The sequence below is a fragment of the Protomyctophum parallelum genome, assembly GCF_964188405.1.
Source record: "Protomyctophum parallelum genome assembly, chromosome: 20".
NCBI classification, from domain to species: domain Eukaryota; kingdom Metazoa; phylum Chordata; class Actinopteri; order Myctophiformes; family Myctophidae; genus Protomyctophum; species Protomyctophum parallelum.
In genome coordinates, this window is record NC_139718.1 from 15,052,435 (window position 1) to 15,073,134 (window position 20,700).

The 20,700-nt window shown below is 43.4% G+C and overlaps 1 protein-coding gene across 1 annotated transcript in view; it reads right to left on the reverse strand.

Annotated features, from left to right (window-relative positions):
- Window positions 1-11,840, reverse strand: part of LOC310877660 (ryanodine receptor 3) — a gene marked incomplete at its 5' end in the record, with an annotated part of 230,555 nt that extends 218,715 nt beyond the window's left edge. The window contains one exon of the mRNA XM_083791611.1: window positions 11,787-11,840. Within this exon, the coding sequence (XP_083647737.1) occupies window positions 11,787-11,840 (54 nt within the window). The remainder of the gene's footprint in view (window positions 1-11,786) is intronic.
- Window positions 11,841-20,700: the final 8,860 nt, after the last annotated feature.

The window sequence follows — 20,700 nt, forward strand, 5'->3', positions numbered from 1 at the left end:
AGAACGTGAAATCACAGAATTCTCCTCGACACAGCATAACGGCAGTAGCACCGACAACATCCGCCCAGTGTTCAAATCCTGCAACATTACTCATCTACACTTAATACAGAAACAGACAGAAACATCTGTCCTGAGATTATTGGAGGTATTTCTGTAACCAACAAACCTCCATAAAAGCTGTAAGCATTTTTTGTTTCGATTCTCCTGGATTTGTTTTAGCAAGTGAAATCTGTGTTTGCCATCAGGGTGTTACATTATGTTTTACCACTTGTGAAACAATAAATGCTGTTCCAAATCGTTCACCCCCAGGGCAATACGACTTTTAAATACTCCACATTGTTTGTTTCTTCTTCTTTTTTTTCACGTTACTGTCGGGAATGTACAGTATAAGAACATTTTATTCCATGTTTTAGCTCCTTGGAGTATAATTTTGTAAGCGTTGTATGTTTTCTTTTTTTATATATATATTTTTTTTTTATCCCATGATTTTTGTAACCCATTTTTCACCCCTGTGTCAATCATCTAATGTGATCCTGGGCTCTACACACCCTCCGCCAACCTGGGGAGAGCAACGGACTTAACTCATGCTTCCTTCTGCTTTAGTGTCCAAGTTGCTCCTTTACACCTGACAGGGGGGAGTTTCCCTGGTTGGACGTAGCACGTGGAAGGAACACATTATTCCAACCAGTTCCTTTCCCCTCCATCAGGCGCCCCGGCTGGCCAGGGGGAGGCAGTTTAGAGACCAGGATTACTGCATGTTTTTGTAAGGGTACCTACCCTAGGGGACACGGGGAGAACATGCAAACTCCACACAGAAAGGCCCTTTCGCCAACCCCGCCTTCGGGTATGGGCACTGATGACACAGAGGAGGAAACACACCGCCAGCACCCACAGCTCCCCGAGCGGGAATCGAACCCAGGACCTTCTAGCTGTGAGGCGACAGCACTACCAACTGTGCCGCCGTGCCCCTAAGCGTAAGCGTTGTATGTTAAGTGTGTTTCTCAAAACCAAGTGCCCCTAATAATCGGCAGTGGTAAGTACTGTACTTAAGTACACTTTAGAGGATTTCTTACGGTACTAGAGTAGAGTATATTACTTCTACTCCACTACATCTCAGAGGCAAATACTTTAGTTACTATTTACTTTGTAGATTTGAATTATAATGACAAAACATGCATGAACCCTATTTGAAATTAGCTGATCATCTACAAGCTCACAACCTGTCGCGATGCAACGCATTGTGCGCTTGTAGATCATCTATTTTCAAACGGGACATAATGAGTAGACCTTTACTTTTGTTACTTCAAGCATATTTTGACTCATTTTGTACTTTTACTCAAGTACATTTTGATTACTAGACTTTTACTACATTGCAGTATTGAAACACTTTAGTTGGGCCGTAAACGTAAACAAGGAAGTGAACGGAGTGTGCATAAGCGAAACAGGTCTACGATCGCTGAAGAAGGAAAAAATATTACAAAAGGACCTAAAGATATGTACTGTATACATGTCCAAGGACCCCCACAGTTTGATTAGAAAAGACCACGCATAAGTGTGTATACAATACACGCATAATTACTTGTTTTCTATCAATCACACACCATGAAGCCTTGAATTCATTAGATTAATTAATTATTTATTAATTTTTTGTTAGGAATTAAGTCTCATGTTAGTTCAATGCAGGACATTTGAGTCACGTAATCAGCTGTCAGAAGTGTCCCCCCTTCTCCGCTGCCTCCATTTGCTCCTGTACAAAACTCTAATGCTGGCATTCAAAGCAACCAAAGGTATTGCACCCCCATATCTTGCAAGTCTGATCGAACCCTACAAACCCGCCTGCCCGCTCAGATCAGCCAGCGCAGGGAAGCTGGATGTACCTTCACTAAAGAGGCCGGGACAACGCTCCACACGTTCCAAACTCTTCTCCCTTCTGGCTCCAAAACTATGGAATGCACTTCCCATTGCAATCAGAACTGCAGACTCACTCCCAATCTTCCGCCGCAGTCTGAAAACCCACCTATTCAGACTCCATCTTGGCCCGTAGCACTTGCCCTAGCCTCGACAACTTTACAGGCGTGTGCAAAGGCTCAACTTATCTACAGTAACTTAGATAGCCTTTTATTTAGACATAGCACTACAGTATGTAGTATACATGCATAGTTTCATTAGATATTCCACTGTTATTAGTTTACGTATGATTAATGATGGTGTTTTTTTATGTATATAATAATGTATTACCATGTTTCTTGCTTACTGTAAATCACTCTGGGTTAAGAGTGTCTGCCAAATGCCTAAATGCCTAAATTGTAAATTGTAACCAGCCACGCGTTTCTGTGTACAAATCACAGCTCATTCTCTCAAGTCGGACCATAAAGGTTTGATTTAGTTGCACTGTGAGGAGACCCCGGGGCAGACCAAGGCGCAGTTGGAGGAAACACATCGACTCACTGGCCTTGGAACGTCTCGGGATCCCCCAGGAGGAGGTCACTAATGTTGCTCTGGAGAGGGAAGTCTGGAACACTCTAGTAGAGCTGTTGCCCCCGCGACCCGACTGCGGATAAGCGGTTGAAGATGGATGTGGTTGCATTTGGACACTCTCTGGGTTCTCTCTAGGTCGTGCTTTGACGAGCACTCCAAATGGCTTTTTAAACGGGGATGAATTAACACTTAATGTGCACTTTGACAAAAGTCAACGTATTAGAAAGCATAAACTGCTACAATATGTTCTTCCACTAGGAGCTGTATTAATAAAACTGTTGTCTCATTTGAAGATCACAGCAGCGTGTTAATAATTAACAGACAAACATGTCATAAAGTATTAGGCTGCATTGCAGCTTGCTGAAATTATAAATGAGTCTGACATGAGGGGGGGAAACTTCTGCAGGTGGAGACAAAGCATTCTTACAATAATAAGAAGACAATAATGGGGTCCTCTAGATAAAGATATATTTCTCCTACTTTATCAAATATTAATTGTTTTACAATGCGAGATCAATCACGTCTGCTTACCGTATGCCACTGACATTCCTGGGGTAATTTCTTCATTTGGTGGCCAGATCGATAGCTCATTACAAGGCTTTACACTGGGTCCTCTCTGGGCAGGCCTGCTGGCTTTATTCCCTCAACACCCTGGCTCTATCTTATCTGCCGGTCTCATCACGCAACACAACAATCTGACCCTTCCCATAACTTGCTTTTTCTTCTGTTCAATATATAGCTTGAAAAGTAAAGAAATTTGAAATGTGTATAAGGAGGAGAATCAATACTGCAGCACGGATAATGGATTGGAAAATTATGCTCATGCACACCACGGGTATTACACAGTGTCCATGTGATCAATACCTCACAGGGCATAACTTAGCATTTTTAGCAGTAGAAATGCAACTCTATACCAGCCAAAGAATCGCAGGAAATCAATTAGATTTGACTCTTGAAGGATGGCCAAGACATTCTATCACAAATCTTGGTTTGGAAAAGCCAACCCACACACAGAACATTTTCAGAGCCTCACTTGAAATATGCATGCAGGCGTTTGCTAAACCATATGGCAGGGCACTGGAACAAAACCGCAAGATATCCGCTCACAGATTGCTTCAAAGGCTCAATCTCTTTTTGGTCCAAGAAGGCATATCACACAACAAAGTGTACCTGCTGGGCTGGCTCTGTAGTATCCAAGCTTTGCCATTAAAAAGTCCTTTTGCGCATAAATGTAACAGATCAATTACTCTTTTACTTCTAACATCAACGACAGTGGACCTCTGCTCATCACAATAGCATAGGACGGGGCTGGACACCCACATGAGAGCTGAAGAGCTGCACCGTCTGCGGTAGCACTGCCTGTTGTTTTGTATTAATACTGACTCCTGCTTTAACTCGGGCACTGTCTGTCCTTTTTAATTACCGACTCCTGCTCAATCACTGCCTATGTACTTTTGGATTAATACTGACTCCAGTAGAACTACAAGCTCCACTATTTTCGGCGAAGAGATATAGAGGAAGAAAGTAGGGAGTCTAGGGACCCCCCAAAATAATCATATTTGAACTGGAGACCCCCAAAATAATCATATTTGAACTGGAGACCCCCAAAATAATCATATTTGAACTGGAGACCCCCAAAATAATCATATTTGAACTGGAGACCCACACCCCGATAAGCACTTGGAAAGTAGGAGTTGAGGTATTACATTTATAATGCTGTCTGGCCTACTGGCATGCACACTTAAGCTCAATTGATCCAGAATGCCGCAGCTCACTTGGTTTTCAACCAGCCAAAATTTGCATTTACAAACCCTCCCGCACGCTCAGATCAGCCAACGCAGGGAAGCTGGAAGTACATTAAAAAACGCCGGGACAACGCTCCACACGTCCCAAACTCTTCTCCCTTCTGGCTCCAAAACTATGGAATGCACTTCCCATTGCAATCAGGACTGCAGACTCACTCCCAGTCCCAATCTTCCGTCGTAATCTGAAAACACACCTCTTCAGCCTTGACGACCTTACAGGCGTATGCAAAGACTAAATTTATGTAACTTAGATATAATTTTATGTAGACATAGCACTCTATACTGTATACAATTAGTTTCATTATATAGATATTCCACTGTCTTAGCGTACGGATGATTCTTGATGAATATTTTTATGAATTTGATGTAGTACCATGTTTTGTTCTTGCTTACTGTAAATCTCTCTGGATTAAGAGCATCTGCTAAATGCCTAAATTGTAATTTTGTCCTAAAGTCGTAAAGTGATACTGTCTGTGCTGAACTAAAATGTCCTGGTAATATCTCAAACTGACCCAGCAACAGGAATAACCACACAACGTATAGCTAAACCATAAATCAACGTATAGCTAAACCATAAATCAACGTATAGCTAAACCATAAATCAATCAAACCAATTTCGCTGCACTAGAATGAACTTTCAAGTTCAACTCACAAAACCGATTTTTCCAGTTTGTTCAATTTCAGTGATATTGCAAGGTCAGCGATAACAATGGAAAATGTTGGGCTTCAGGCTTTCTGGTTAGATGAGGGGTATCCCCAGAGACTTTTGCAGACACTGTTTTCTTGCAAACCAAACCAAGGACATCAACGATTCCCTCTGTCTCAATATGGACCCGTGAGATCTCCCCACAGAACACTGGATACACAAAACCATTTCCAGCTACAAAGCCTATCCTGACAGATGAGCATGTTGGAAGGATGTGAACTACAGTATATGCCCTCATATACACCACAAAGCAGTAGCAGTAGTGGGTCAGCTGGATCAGAGTAGTGGGTCCGCTGGATCAGGTTCAGGTTCAGGTTTATTTGTCATGTGTATAGATACAGAGTATAAATATAATGAAATTTATTTTGCTCAGAGCACTCTCAGTCTTACATACACAAGACATGCAAGTGAAGTGACAAAACAGTGCAATACAGTTCAAGGTCAGCTGTTCAGCAGCCTGACTGCCTGTGGGTAGAAACTGTTACTGAGACGGGTGGTGCGAGATTTGATGTTCTGGTAGCGTTTTTTGGAAGGGAGTGGTTTAAACAGGGTATTTGCGGGATGGCTGGTGGCTTCAATGATGTTGTGGGCTTTTTTCATACAACGAGTGGTGTAGATGTTGTGGAGACTGGGTAAATCTGTGCTGCCGATGAGTAGTGCCGCTAGATCAGAGTAGTGGATCAGTCAAAAGAGAAGGGGAGAGGAGAGGAGAGGAGAGGAGAGGAGAGGAGAGGAGAGGAGAGGAGAGGAGAGGAGAGGAGAGGAGAGGAGAGGAGAGGAGAATAGGGGACGCAGCTACCTCTGAATGGACAGTATACAATGTTTTTTTCAAATTTCTGGTGAGTGGAAGTGGTCATCTGAACATGCAACATGGCTGCATCAGCTGAACTCGTGTTGAGTGTTGACCGTTAGTTGCTGCTTGGGATGCCGGGTCAAGCCAGTCAGTGCATTCACATATTATGAGCCAAGCATTCGTGTATGAGTCACACTCCTGGTGTAGCCAACGCTGGCACACACACACATGCACACAACCTGCTAATTGAGTGTCAGACTTTCATATCTGCTCTGCAGGAGTCCTCACAGCAGAGGAGTGTTTGTGTGTGCATGCATGCGTGTGTGTGTGCCTGCTTGCGTGCATGTGTTTGTATGTGTTCTAATCAGTGGCCTCCTGTCAGAATTGATATATGATCAAAACATACAAACAAGTACGAGCACTGACGCAATATCTGCAACATGACATCTCTCTCTCTCTCTCTCTCTCTCTCTGTTAGCCTCATGTCACCAGGCTTTCCGCCGTATTTGTTTCCGAACGGACTATTGTGAGCCAGTCTAGTCCACACCTACTCTAGAATTCCCCCATCAAACATCTGGAATGGGCGTCGCAATGTTACTGTGAGTTATCATGTCTCACCAGTCACCAGTCACCAGTTACTACAAGTTAGTTCATAAAATATGAACCAAGCAAAGGTATAAGGATAGGCCCTACCACTACCATAGGCCCATTGTTTCCAAAGGAATCATTTCCGGGAGCACAGGCTATATCTGTATCCGCTGATTCTCTCTAGACCAGACCAGACGACGGAAAACTGAATTGATCCCAGTTTAGTCTCAGCATCTCTCTTTCACAATTTGCCTCCCTACTTTCTCTCTAATTGCCACTGACTGCCTGGTCACACAAATTTCCCTCCCAATTTTCTTTCTAATCTCAATTGACACACCACACAGTTGGGCCAGCAAGTCCATTTGTTTTTACACAACTGCTCCTACATAATTGCAAATGTAAAAAAAAAAAAAAAAAAAGCGGTCCGCTTATCCATAAACTGATATTTTATTCATCTTAATCACCCTGCTACTCATTATGGAAGGGTTCTGCAGCGGGTGCATCCGAGGACAGACACGTCCAATTTACAAACAAGAGTGAAGTTCTAGCTGAATATCTGCAGACTCATTATCCCTCTCCTTGCAGGTTGCAGATTGGTGAAGCGCTCATTCCGAATCGTCTAGCTCACAATCAGCACCGTTCTGCGTCGTTTAGCCTAGATTTGTCCATCGTATGACCGTGTCACATGTATAACAGATCTATGCCATGAGCTTGTAGATCGGCTATTTTCGACACTCTACAAATTATTAATCAGGCCGTATACTCCTCCTGTAGCCTCAATTCACCCATTGGTAGTACAGTAGATGTCCTCTTGGTCTGATTTCTCTTTTCTGCTTTCTCTCTCTATCCCTTCTCTCGCTTTATAGGCAATAGTCCGCCAGTGGTCATTTTCTGCTCCCTCTCTCTGGGGAAATGACTTGGTTTTAGTTGCTAGAGAAAAGCCAGTATTGTGAACTGCTTTATCCAAGCTCTTCTGCCCCAATAACAGGGCATAGGATGCATGCCAGTGAGAATCATAATAGTCTCTACATATTATGGCCCGCTCCCCACTCAGTGGCAGCAGTGTACAAGGCATTGATCAATCGGACGCAAAGTGTGTGTGTGTGTGTGTGTGTGTGTGTGTGTGTGTGTGTGCGCATGTGTGTGTGTGTGTGTGTGTGTGTGTGTGTGTGTGTGTGTGTGTGTGTGCACGCGTTGAATGCAAAGTGGGTCTGTAGCCGCGTGGTGCAGTCAGGCTGCACCAGACATGCCACAGCAAATTATTCATCAGCTCTAGCGAGGCACAGCTGAACCACTCAGCCTACAGAAGACCTCAGCAACACACACGCACTCAAACACACACACACACACACGCACGCACGTGCACACGCACACACACCAGGTCCCTACACCCCCTCGACATCCATTCAGATGGCTGCCCCATGTGGAGGGATGCAACAAGCCATCCAAACCATTTAAAGGGGAATACCACTCATTTTCAGTATTGAACTATGTCATAATATACCCTTAGAGTTGTGTGGAAATAATATATAATGTGTGGGGTCATGTGATCAGTGACATCACGTCGGTGTACTGCAGTTCCAGAGTCACATCTAAACGTTAACAAAAGCATTAATTACATCCGGTGCCAAATCACTTTCAACCTGGTGTCCATATTTTGGACATGCATTTAAAATTTAATCAAGCAACTGTCTGCAGGCGTGCACACAGAAGACAGAGAAAATGTTAAAATGTTAAAAGATCCTTTTGAAAATCCTTCCAGTAGATTGATGGCATTTACGTTCATGGCCATGCATGAACAGAGTGGGCATGCAGTGCTGAAATGTCAGCTCTGTTTGGGGGGGTGGACATGCCGATGCGATGACCTCTGCATGTGCTGGTGACAAGGGATGATTAGATTGGATTAAATTAGATGACATTTATTGTCCTCGGAGAGCAAAATGCTTTTCTCAGCTCACCTAATGGTTAAACATTACAAGACAGTGAATAGAATAGTTACAATGCAAACATGCCCTATTGGCATGAATATAAGATTTTCCAATGGAAATATCCTAAAAAATATAGGGTTGTATTATAATCACAGACTAGACTACCGGTACTGTATATGACATTCAATGTTCTTTTTCCACAAACGAGTCTTGGAAAATGGGGGTAGTCTTATATTCGGCACAATACGATAATAGCCACACATATACCCTGTCGTACAAGTCGTTGAACGAATAACACAAAAATAATAAGAAAACTGGGACCGAGAACACAATGGTGCTGTGAGTGTGACCCAATTTCCCTGTGGAGGGGAGGTCAAAGGGGGGGTGAGTGTAGCAGAGAGTCTCAGAGCCTGTGCTTGAAATCCAAAAGCCTAATATATCCCCCCCTTAAGCTAGCGGTTAAGATGTTTGGCTTCACTGTACCGTCTTTGGAGGAGACCTGGATTGGAAATCCCGGACGTTAAACAGAGCAGCAACATGCTCATCATGGGGAGCAGTTATACAGTTAAAGTCTCTTGCTCAAGGAGAGTGGCAGAGTGTTATAGTGGTTATGGAGGGATGGGCAGGTGATGAAGCACAGCATGCCATGGTCATGTAATGAGGCCCTAGTTACATGTTAGTACGTCATACAATGTCCGCTCGCCACAAGATCACAAGCCGCCGCACAGCAACACGTAGTACTTAATGAATACAATTTAAAAGTGTATTCCTTTGCTTGCCACAGATTTAAATAACATGTGTTAGCATTTGTGAGCAATGGTTCTACAATGCTGTGGTACAACAACAGAAGGAATTTGGCATTTGGGTTAGACATGGAGGTTCAGAAAACTTCTGGTGACTGTGGGATGGGACGAGAAGACGCAAGCCAGCTGAAGGAAGAGGCTCATGTTAGGGAGGAGGTTGGCATGGGTGTAGATGGTGGGTGGGGATGGGGGCCTACGTTTGTCCGACGAACCAATATGTGGCCGGCTAAGGGCCGATTCATACTCCTATTTTACCGCTGTTTCGGCGCTGTAGTGCCGAAATGATTTCGGCTTGTCAGAAATTTTCAGTAGCACCGAAGAGCCCGCCCCCCCGAACCTCAAATGACGTCACATTGTAGGCTCTACAGCGCCAAACCGACTTTTATTCAGCTCTAAAATAGGAGTATGAATCGGCCCTTAGACTCACCCGTGGCTCTGACATACATGGCCGGTTAAGACTCACCCGTGGCTTCTGCGTGCGGTTGGGGTTAGGTTAGGGTGTCGGACTATTGCCTGTCGGACTCGTCAGACCAAGAATATGCACCCGGGGACTGGGGTCTGGGGATCATTTTAAATGCAACCGTCATTCCCTGGGATTGTAGAAGCTTTTGGCGCAACGCAAAGATCCACTTAGTCCCAAACACCACTGCTAATGTTGTCCAAGCCCTTCGGACTCTAAAGGGACAATACTAGGCAACTTAGCGTCATTAAGTTATTTTTAAAATTGCTTGCACAATACCACACAGCAGTGGACTGACAGTTGATTGGTTATCTGTTGGGCTGTGTTACGGGCCAGTTGTTGTTAATGTAATGCGATGGATTACTGAGGCAAGTTAATTGAAGGAGGTCGATTAAGCTTTTAAGAAATGCTCATTAGTGAGCATTTTCCCACACATTTCTACGTCCATAAAGGAACCCATTAATGATCACGTTGATGTGTGGGTTGTATTATTAGAGAAGTAAATGGTCCCGCACACTGCATTAAGCTTGCAAGAGCATGTTTTATGTTATTAATAAGGCAACGTTTCGATCCCAGTGGCTCTTCCTCAGATCCTGAAATCAAACAAGTTGTATTTGCAAGCTTAACACAGTGTGCAGGACCCTTTCCTTTGGTCAAGTGACATCTCTCCAATCTCTCCAACTCAAGTCTTGTATTCATTATGTACGCACAAGGCAATATACAGTATACATTGTGGCTGACATGTAGAAAAGTACAGTAATTAAGCGCTGCATCGGTGAGCAGCATTGTGGGTCTAACTTCCACCAGTCCTCCACTCATCTATCCTGGATGACAAATGTGTTTTCAGGCATCTGTAGACAATGTCTTTTCTCAAAGATGTCAGATTGTCAGATAGAGTCTTCATATCCGTGCAATAAAAATGGTTTATCTGTGAGAAGCGACTCAATTCAAAGTAGCACTTATTTGAAATGCAAGTTACAACCACCACAATTAAGCAATATTACACGAACGGTATCGCAGAAGTGCATTAATGACGATAAAGAAGGAACACCCTCGAGCGTAATATTGCAATTATACAACTGTTACCCTCCAAACTAAGATAATCACAGACAAATAATATTTTTTCAATGACAGATGTAGCCACTATGACCACAAATGTCCCAAGAAACTAGCTAGACTAGCCACCGAGTCTGCTGCGCTCTGAGAGAAAAGCACGGCTGAATTCTTTGTTTTGATTAGCCGTGCCATTATCGTGGTTTAAGCACGGCTGTTTCAACCAATCAGATTGCTTCCTCGAAACGACCTGTTGTATGGCCCTGTGAGGCTGATTAAATAGATGTCTGGAAAACTATAGGCCTTTTTCAATACAGACAGATAATTATCATCTGATCATGTCGTCTCTGTCGTCTAGAAACCTCATATGTCCAAAACCGTTACTTTTCAGCATTTTTTTTTATTTTTTTTTAATGGCACAAGTAGCAGACAGACAAGCTCAAAACGCATAGCAGATCTTATACTTTTGTGACGCTGTAGTATGAAGTAGGGCATTCATTTTAAGACAAAATAAAAAGTTAGAATATGGAGATAGGAGGTTTCTGCTGCCTGACAGCAACGATATCTGTGATGCTGCATAAAAACCCTGGGGCTATAGTGTCTGGGGAGAGAGAGAGAGCACACACTGCCAGTAACCCCCTCAGAAACTGGGCCTACTGTACACTTCGCAGATGATTATTTTTGAAGCCGGTTTATTTTATGATGTTTGATTACAATTGGGATCTTTGATTCAATTTGATTGAATGGGAGCACGTACAGGAAATGTCGGCATAATCCAACAAACGAGACAGAAGTTTTAGCTTGCAGGGTAAGCAATGCTCATGCTCGTGAACTTCTTAAAGACTGCAGAAGTTTAAACACACACACACACACACGCGCACGCACGCACGCGCCACACACGTCTCTCACACACACACACACACACAAACACACAGCTCACACACGGTAAACACTGTACGATGCGCAAAACAATAGAGCAGTGAGCACTATCAGCGCAGGAATGAATGGGTGATCAAATCAAAGGCCACCGCTGGCAGTCCGAAAATATGCCAAGCATTAAGCATAGTTAGTAATAGACCAGAATTCTGAGAAAGAACCTTCCACATCAGTATAAGCTCCGACTCCGAGACCAATATAACAAGCAAGCAACAGCAAAATGTATGTATACTCACAGTTCTCAGGAACTGAATTTCATCTTCTCCTTCTCCTCCTCCGGCTTCAGCCATGGCTGTGTTGATGAGCCTGTTCAGTTCAGACCCCGGGAATCAGCCTCCACTGTCGGCTCGCAGGCAGCACGGCGCTGCTGCTCCCCTCCCGGTCCTATCGATAGGAGCATACAGGTATAGCGCGAGTCCACGGCCATACAGACTATAGGAGCGTTACTGCAGCCTGTCACTGTCTCTCACTCTCACACACACACACACACACACACACATGTCACACACACACACACACACACACACACCCACACCCACACACCCGCTCCTCGCTCCGTGCGTGTGCTCCTCCAGCGGCGCCGTGCTACTGCTGGACGGAGTGATGATGAGCTGTGTGAGTGTTGCCAGATTTTGCGACAGCAATAAGCGACCAGGTCTATGAAATCATAGCCTCGGTATGAAATCAAGCCCCAAAGCAGCATTCCATTTCGCGTTTATGATCCGGTCGGGAGCGGATGGTTGTAGTCAAAAGTCAATGATTTGTAGTCATCTGGCAGGAAACCACAAGGCAGAATCAGAAGTACCCAAAATACTTCCCGTGATCATAATTTTAGGGCATACACCCCAATAAAATCATTGATGCAGCGTAGTTTTAGCCTCCGAGGTGGAAAGCCTGCATGGTGACGCGAGGTTAACTCTCCACAAATGAGCAATTTAAATCTAATATATAGCATGCATAAAGTGAGTGGTAAATCGAGTCGTTTAATGCAATCAGATAGGACTTTTTTTTTGACACTCAGTAGGCGTTCCTGCATAACTTCCGGCCAGTTATGATATGTCACACGCATACCCTCTAGGCCTATATCAGATTCATCGGGTATTTGAAAATAGACAACCTACAAGTTGTGAGCTTGTAGATCTGCTATTTTCCAAAACATCTTGGGAAAAGTGTTTTTGACATATAAAATAATAATTGCGACAGGTCGTATTTACTATTGAAATAGATTTTTTGTCCGTCAGTCAGTCAGTTAGTCAGTGTAGAACTCAAACTCCCCATACATGGGAAAGCCCCCATATATGGTGCCAGGTTCCCACTGCACTGCCCAGGTCTCGTGCCATCACCAGCAATGGAGATCCCTGAGTAAATGCGACCTGCAATTAAGCCCATATATGGTCAATATTGGCCAGCAACTACATCTGATTCTGAGCTCAAACCTCAAACACTTAGATCTCCATATAGGATATATGTCAGAAGTTCTCAGAGCCTGTTCTAAGTAACATTCCATTATGTTGATCCTTCCTCTTCCATGTCTCCCTTTTGACTGATACCTGTCCATTTAAACTCTAGACGGGCCTGCCCCAAAGTCATTAATGCAGAAGCGCACGGCAGCCGGCGAAAACTAGTTCTCAACAGGCCTGAAAAGTGCCCTCCTTATCAAACCCTGTACACTCAAGACACTGCCCCTGCTGCCACCCTTAGATCTCTATATATGGAGCTGACCTGTTCTGACATTCCATGTGTTGATCTGACCTCATCAAACCCTGTACACTCAAGACACGCTCCATATATGGCCAGTACAAAATTCATATGTTGATCTGACCCCCATTGCCAAAGGGCAATGGGGGTCAGATCAACATATGAGATCAACATACGAGTGCTGGCGCTTTCGCCAGCACTCGCCCAGCAGTCTGCTGTCACCCAGGTGGATGTGTGCACGCAACCTCAGGTGTCTTACTGGTAGTAATAATAATAATAATAATAAAACACAAATCTGGTATATGGAGGCACATGCCTGGCTCAATTTATTGTTCAGATGGGGGTACAGGTGAGGGCCCTTGACATGAACATTTGTTTGAGAACCACTGTTTAAAACAACATTTAGGAAGCAAGCCCAACCAACTTTACAGAAAAAGAAGCCCAAAGTTGCTTATAATAAGCCGACATGGCAACACTGATGATGGTGTGCTGTGCAAGCATCGTGGGGCTGTAGGCTGTGTAGGGACTGTCCAATCAGAGCCGTTGAAGGAGAGTTGCGCCATTGAGGGGGCAGAAAACAGCGCCGGTGTTGTATCATTCTCTGACTCCCGTCAGAATCCAACTCCCCTACAGGTGAACGCGCATGCATGCATGTTTTGTTTTTGTTTTTCGCCAGCAGTTGGCGCCAGATAACCAATTTAATATTACCTCCATCCAACTCCCCTACAGGTGAACGCGCATGCATGCGTGCATGTTTTTATTTTTTCGCCAGCAGTTGGTGCCAGATAACCAGATTTAATATTACCTCTGCATGTAGGCTAGTATAAAAGACAACAGACAGACAGACAGACAGACAGAAATGACATATGATTTTACATTTCTTGTAGTAATGATATTCTAAGAATAAATAATAATAATGATAAAAACCCATATAAAAATAGCCAATCTACAAGCTTGTAAATCTGCTGTTACCAGAGTGAACTAAGTAGGGTGGGTTCAGTGGTGGGTCCCCAGTCCAAATACGACTATTTTGGTTTCACAGGCACAGCCTGAAAAGGTTTAGAACCATGTAGCCTACAGGATTGCACTAAACTGTAGCCTAGCTATCTACTTTTACTTTTCCCTGTCTGTCCCGTGTCTCCTTCTTTACTGCCATTGCTGACAACAGTTTTTCTGTCTGTCTAATAAAACGAGGAGTAGGACTAAGGCTCTATATGTCCTCTCTGGGGGGGGGGGGGGGGTACTACCTGTCAGTGGGGAGTGTTGGCTGGGAGGAGGAGTAGGACTAAGGCTCTATATGTCCTCTCTGGGGGGGGGGGGGTAACTACATGTCAGTGGGGAGTGTTGGCTGGGAGGAGGAGTAGGACTAAGGCTCTATATGTCCTCTCTGGGGGGGGGGGTACTACCTGTCAGTGGGGAGTGTTGGCTGGGAGGAGGAGTAGGACTAAGGCTCTATATGTCCTCTCTGGGGGGGGGGGTAACTACATGTCAGTGGGGAGTGTTGGCTGGGAGGAGGAGTAGGACTAAGGCTCTATATGTCCTCTCTGGGGGGGGGGGGGGTACTACCTGTCAGTGGGGAGTGTTGGCTGGGAGGAGGAGTAGGACTAAGGCTCTATATGTCCTCTCTGGGGGGGGGGGGTAACTACATGTCAGTGGGGAGTGTTGGCTGGGAGGAGGAGTAGGACTAAGGCTCTATATGTCCTCTCTGGGGGGGGGGGGGGGGTAACTACATGTTAGTGGGGAGTGTTGGCTGGGAGGAGGAGTAGGACTAAGGCTCTATATGTCCTCTCTGGGGGGGGGGGTACTACCTGTCAGTGGGGAGTGTTGGCTGGGAGGAGGAGTAGGACTAAGGCCCTATATGTCCTCTCTGGGGGGGGGGGGTACTACCTGTCAGTGGGGAGTGTTGGCTGGGAGGAGGAGTAGGACTAAGGCTCTATATGTCCTCTCTGGGGGGGGGGGGGTAACTACATGTCAGTGGGGAGTGTTGGCTGGGAGGAGGAGTAGGACTAAGGCTCTATATGTCCTCTCTGGGGGGGGGGGTACTACCTGTCAGTGGGGAGTGTTGGCTGGGAGGAGGAGTAGGACTAAGGCCCTATATGTCCTCTCTGGGGGGGGGGGTACTACCTGTCAGTGGGGAGTGTTGGCTGGGAGGAGGAGTAGGACTAAGGCTCTATATGTCCTCTCTGGGGGGGGGGGGGGGGTACTACCTGTCAGTGGGGAGTGTTGGCTGGGAGGAGGAGTAGGACTAAGGCCCTATATGTCCTCTCTGGGGGGGGGGGTACTACCTGTCAGTGGGGAGTGTTGGCTGATGAATGAATCATCCTAATACTGGGGGGACACTCATGCTTTCCAAGGTGTGATTTGGGGTCCTAAGGATGAATACAAAATTAATATCTACATCTTAAAACCAAAATGTTGAATTGTGGGTTTGAGCTCACATGCCCTTTTGATGTAAATCAAAAGGGGGGGTAAATTTTTATGGTATTACGGCCTTGTATGCTGATCTGAGTTATTTTAAACCTTTAGACTTTTATTTATTTACTGCTTTTATTTGCATTGTATTTGTGGAGCATCACCCAACCTAAGTTTTTCACAATGCATGTACTTGTACATGTGTGACAATAAACATCTTGAATCTCTACACTGCACCCTTTGTCACTACATCCTAAACAGCCACCTGGACAGCTCCATATATGGAGATCTAAGGGTTTGATGAGGTCAGGTCAACATATGGAATGAATTCTGTACTGGCCATATGGAGCTCCATGTATGGCCATCCAGGGTTTGATGAGGTCAGTGTCGTGATCTTCATATATGGAGATGGCCATATATGGTGCGTGTCACAAGGCGTGACTGACGGACATGCAAATGCAGGTTTTCATAGTAAACTGCGACCTACAGTCGCAATTAAAGTGAATATCTGTTTTCTCAAGCAGTGCATTCAATTGTATTTAACTTTAATCAAATAATATTACATTTATGTTACAATTGAATTGCTAGATTATACAGCAGCTTGCCTAAAAATAAAGAGTATACTCACTGAATGGTCCACAGATAAACATGTCCATCACAAAAGTACAATACAGACGCTCTGACTGTCTTGGCTGTTGCTGCCCTCCTGAGACAGTTACTCCCTAGCGATACCTAAGTCAAGCGCAGTAGGGTCTCATAACAAACAATAGGTTTGACATGGTCTTCATACAGCTTGATCAAATGGTTGATTGGATTAAGACAGGCTTTCAGGTCAAGGTGGCATTGCTCAAAAACACGACCAAACAGAACAGCATGGAACAATACAAACAATATACTATATAGATGAAAGTCTTCATCCCACAACACAGAACGACGAAGTAGGGCATTCATTTACAAAACAAAATGGAGATAATAGGTTTTTGTCTGACAATATATGCAATGTGGCACTCTGGAGTGAGTGTGGAAATGTAGTGGCCCTCTGCTTCAAATGGTACATTTAAATGGTAAATGGTGCATTTATATAGTTGCCCACCCCTGACCTAGACTAATGATACTTACACTCCTCTATAGAAGGACGGGAAGAAGTACTGACTGTGGTGGGTGTGTTCGATCCGGGCGTAGGGTGGTAATAACTCCTCATTGAGCCCTTTTGGGTGTTGTTTGTAAGGTGTGTATCCACCACGCTTCTCTCTGTAACAACAATTTGTCCACTGAAACCTCAGAGAGCAAACTTTATGTCCCACCGCGTTAAAGTGTCTAGCCACTGGAGATTTTTCATCGTTGTTCCTAATATTACTCTTATGTGCTGTAATACTAATCTTTTGGTTTTACAAACGTAATAAAGTCCACAAGGGCACTTTAACATGCATACCACAAACTTAGTGTTATGGGTAATATGCGCTCTTTACATCAATCGTTTTACCAGAACGAGGGAGGGTGTAATATATGATTACCTCTGATCATTGCATTGCAATGAACTGAACACAATTAGATCATGGATAATTACCTGTTATTTTGGTGGTCAGCGTCAGCGTCATCGATCTATTGTATGGACACATTATTTGTAACATTATATTTCTTCAAATCGGAATAATAAGAGTGAATATACAAACATTAATAATACTGAAAGTGCATATTAAATATGTACTCCCACCCTGAAGTTCTCTGCAATTTCGCAAGGGTAGCGAGCTTCCCTCCCAAACATCAACAAAAATGGCGAGTACTTGGTGTGACGTTCGGTTCTTATCCCAAACATTTCTGCATCCAAGTACTCGTCCCAATTCTGTGGTCTGCTCTCCGCCAATTTGCTCAAAGTTCTAAAAAGTAAGGAAAAAAGACAACACAGATTAACACACATTTTGAACATTACATATTTGGCAAGTCTAGTGCTCTTACAAGTTGACTTCCCCATCTTTACCTCTTCCTTTTGTCTCTCCCATTTCTATACCTACATTTCTGTCTTCACTCTGACACTGGAAAAGACTCGCTCACCGTATAGAAAAAGAAGTAAAACTCCTTAGACTGAGACTTAGAAAAATATATTTTCTTTTATTTTATCATGCTGTGCTCATGGTGCTCTGTGCTCATGGTGCAATTAAAAAGCAAACGTTTCGGTCCTCAGACCTTTGTCAGTGCTATGGTTTTTCACAGACAAAGAACTTACTTTTACACAACTCCAAAACAATACAGCTCAGGTGCTGAGAATTACTAATTGGTGACATCACCTGATTGTGGACGTGGACATTACAGAAAGGATATACAAAATCACAGTTATATAGGAAACAAGAATATTACATACATCACATGTTGACAGACTTATAATCACTTTTTGAATATAACTTTTTACTTTATAGGTAGCACTGGAGGGAGAGATCTTCATTTAAGCCACCTGGATTGACAGACTTTAAATAAAAAATCCATCTAGATTCAGTTTGGAGGAGTTTAGTGTCTAAATCACCCCCTCTTCTAGATTTCTTAATTTGATCAATGACTGTGTAAGACAGATCTGCTGTGGAGTGACCGGCTTCCATGAAGTGTCTGGCGACATCTGATGCTTCTCAAAGCATCAGAGACTATATGGTGAAAGCAGACTGCTACATACCCCCCCAGCAACACACGGGGCGGTTGGATGGAGTCACCGGCTTCTACCCTTGTCTACATTGCGTGGCCTGTAAAAACTCCAAGAAAACGAACACATTTACTAGTGCAGTTACTAACAAACAATACACTATCAGACAATTTGTGAATTGTAGTTCCTTTAATGTAGTCTACATGATCACATGTAAATGTAATCTACAGTACGTAGGCAAAACATCTAGGGCAGTCCGCACACGCATCATAGAACACATGAGTGCCATCAGACGCAAGGACATCAAATCTCCTGTCGCCAGACACTTCATGGAAGCCGGTCACAGCAGCAGATCATTGATCAAATTAAGAAATCTAGAAGAGGGGGTGATTTAGACACTAAACTCCTCCAAACTGAATCTAGATGGATTTTTTATTTAAAGTCTGTCAATCCAGGTGGCTTAAATGAAGATCTCTCCCTCCAGTGCTACCTATAAAGTAAAAAGTTATATTCAAAAAGTGATTATATAAGTCTGTCAACATGTGATGTATGTAATATTCTTGTTTCCTATATAACTGTGATTTTGTATATCCTTTCTGTAATGTCCACGCCCACAATCAGGTGATGTCACCAATTAGTAATTCTCAGCACCTGAGCTGTATTGTTTTGGAGTTGTGTAAAAGTAAGTTCTTTGTCTGTGAAAAACCATAGCACTGACAAAGGTCTGAGGACCGAAACGTTTGCTTTTTAATTGCACCATGAGCACAGAGCACCATGAGCACAGCATGATAAAATAAAATAAAATATATTTTTCTAAGTCTCAGTCTAAGGAGTTTTACTTATTTTTCTATACGGTGAGCGAGTCTTTTCCAGTCAAAGTTTTCCTTATGTTTTTGAGACCACCGCTACCGTAGTTAAGTTTGAAGAGAGGGAAAAAAAGGACGAAGAAAGGCGCAACAGTTTTCTCAGTGCTTCACTCTGACACTCCCACATTTCATTCCATATCACTTTAGATCCTGTTACACACCCATGTCCACTCCATCAGCTTGCCTGTTACCCATCTGCCACTCTTCCCTTACCAGCCTGCCTCCATAAAACTTGACTAATTTCCCTCTGTATCTGGCGATTCCTAGATCCATGTTTATGTGAGTATCTGTTTGGGCCCAAATTATTCTGTTAAACTTATCTTTTACACTGTACTATCCTATTTCTTGTTTTTTGAGCTATGCTTCCTCATCTGCTTTTGGGTCCAATTCTCACTCACCGTTACGTTACAGTTTGTTTGATAGAGTAATGGTCCATACCCGGTGTGAGCTCCAACCTCTTTGTTTTTACCAGGACGAATACTATAACACACTGAATTTGCTTATGCATTACAATAGCATTAATTAGTGGTCTAGTGCATGTTAATCGGTACGAGAGAGAACCACAAAACAAATACCGTATTGTGCCGAATATAAGACGACTCTGATTATAAGACGTCCCCCATTTTTCAAGATTCATTTGTGTGAAAAAATAAACATTAAATATATATCAAATATATGAATTTGACATGTCAAAGGACATTTCCATTGAAAAAAGAAATAAAACTAAATAAACGTAGTCTTATATTCACCACAATAGGATAGGATACTGAAATAAATGCTAAATTGGACCTAATGGATGAGCCTAATATCTTTACAACATGTTAATCATGACAATTCAACCAATGTTTACAGATATGCAGAGAATACCACATATTATCCTGGATTGGAACTATCCCGAATATTGATAAACATTTGCGTCTCACTTCTGTATTGTGGCCTTCACCGGGACCAAAATATAATATGCCTACAAAAGCTAGGCATATTATACTGTAGGCCTACATAATAGCAAAATACAATAACATTAGCATATTAGAACAATCTCAATTGTATACTAATATTGACTTGTTTTTATTATTACATTATTGACAATTCTATGGGTTGTTGTTGTTTTTGCAGTCTATGATATGCAACAGCAATGGTGATTTTCACTGTGTAGCATTATTTGGGTGATGTGCCCGAAGACTTTGCTCACCCGATTTAATCATTTGGACAGCAGAGCATAGTTATATGAGCAGAACCATATGATCCAGTTATCACTGGATAAGTAGCATTCTGACTACAGTCTTTTGAATTACCACTAGATGGCGGGAGCCTCCACCCATCCTTTATTTAAGTCATTGGTATGCATGCATGGCTCGACCACCGTTGTCTTTAGTCGCACTCTCTGCTGTTTTAGGCTGTTGAATAACTCTACAAGTTTATAAGACTCCATATTATCCCAACTAAGGACGAGGACATTAGAACAAGTGGATGGACTATATTTATGTAAGTCGCTAGGGACGCTAAAAAATCGCTAGGGGCGTGAACCGTCGTGGCGGTGGTGGG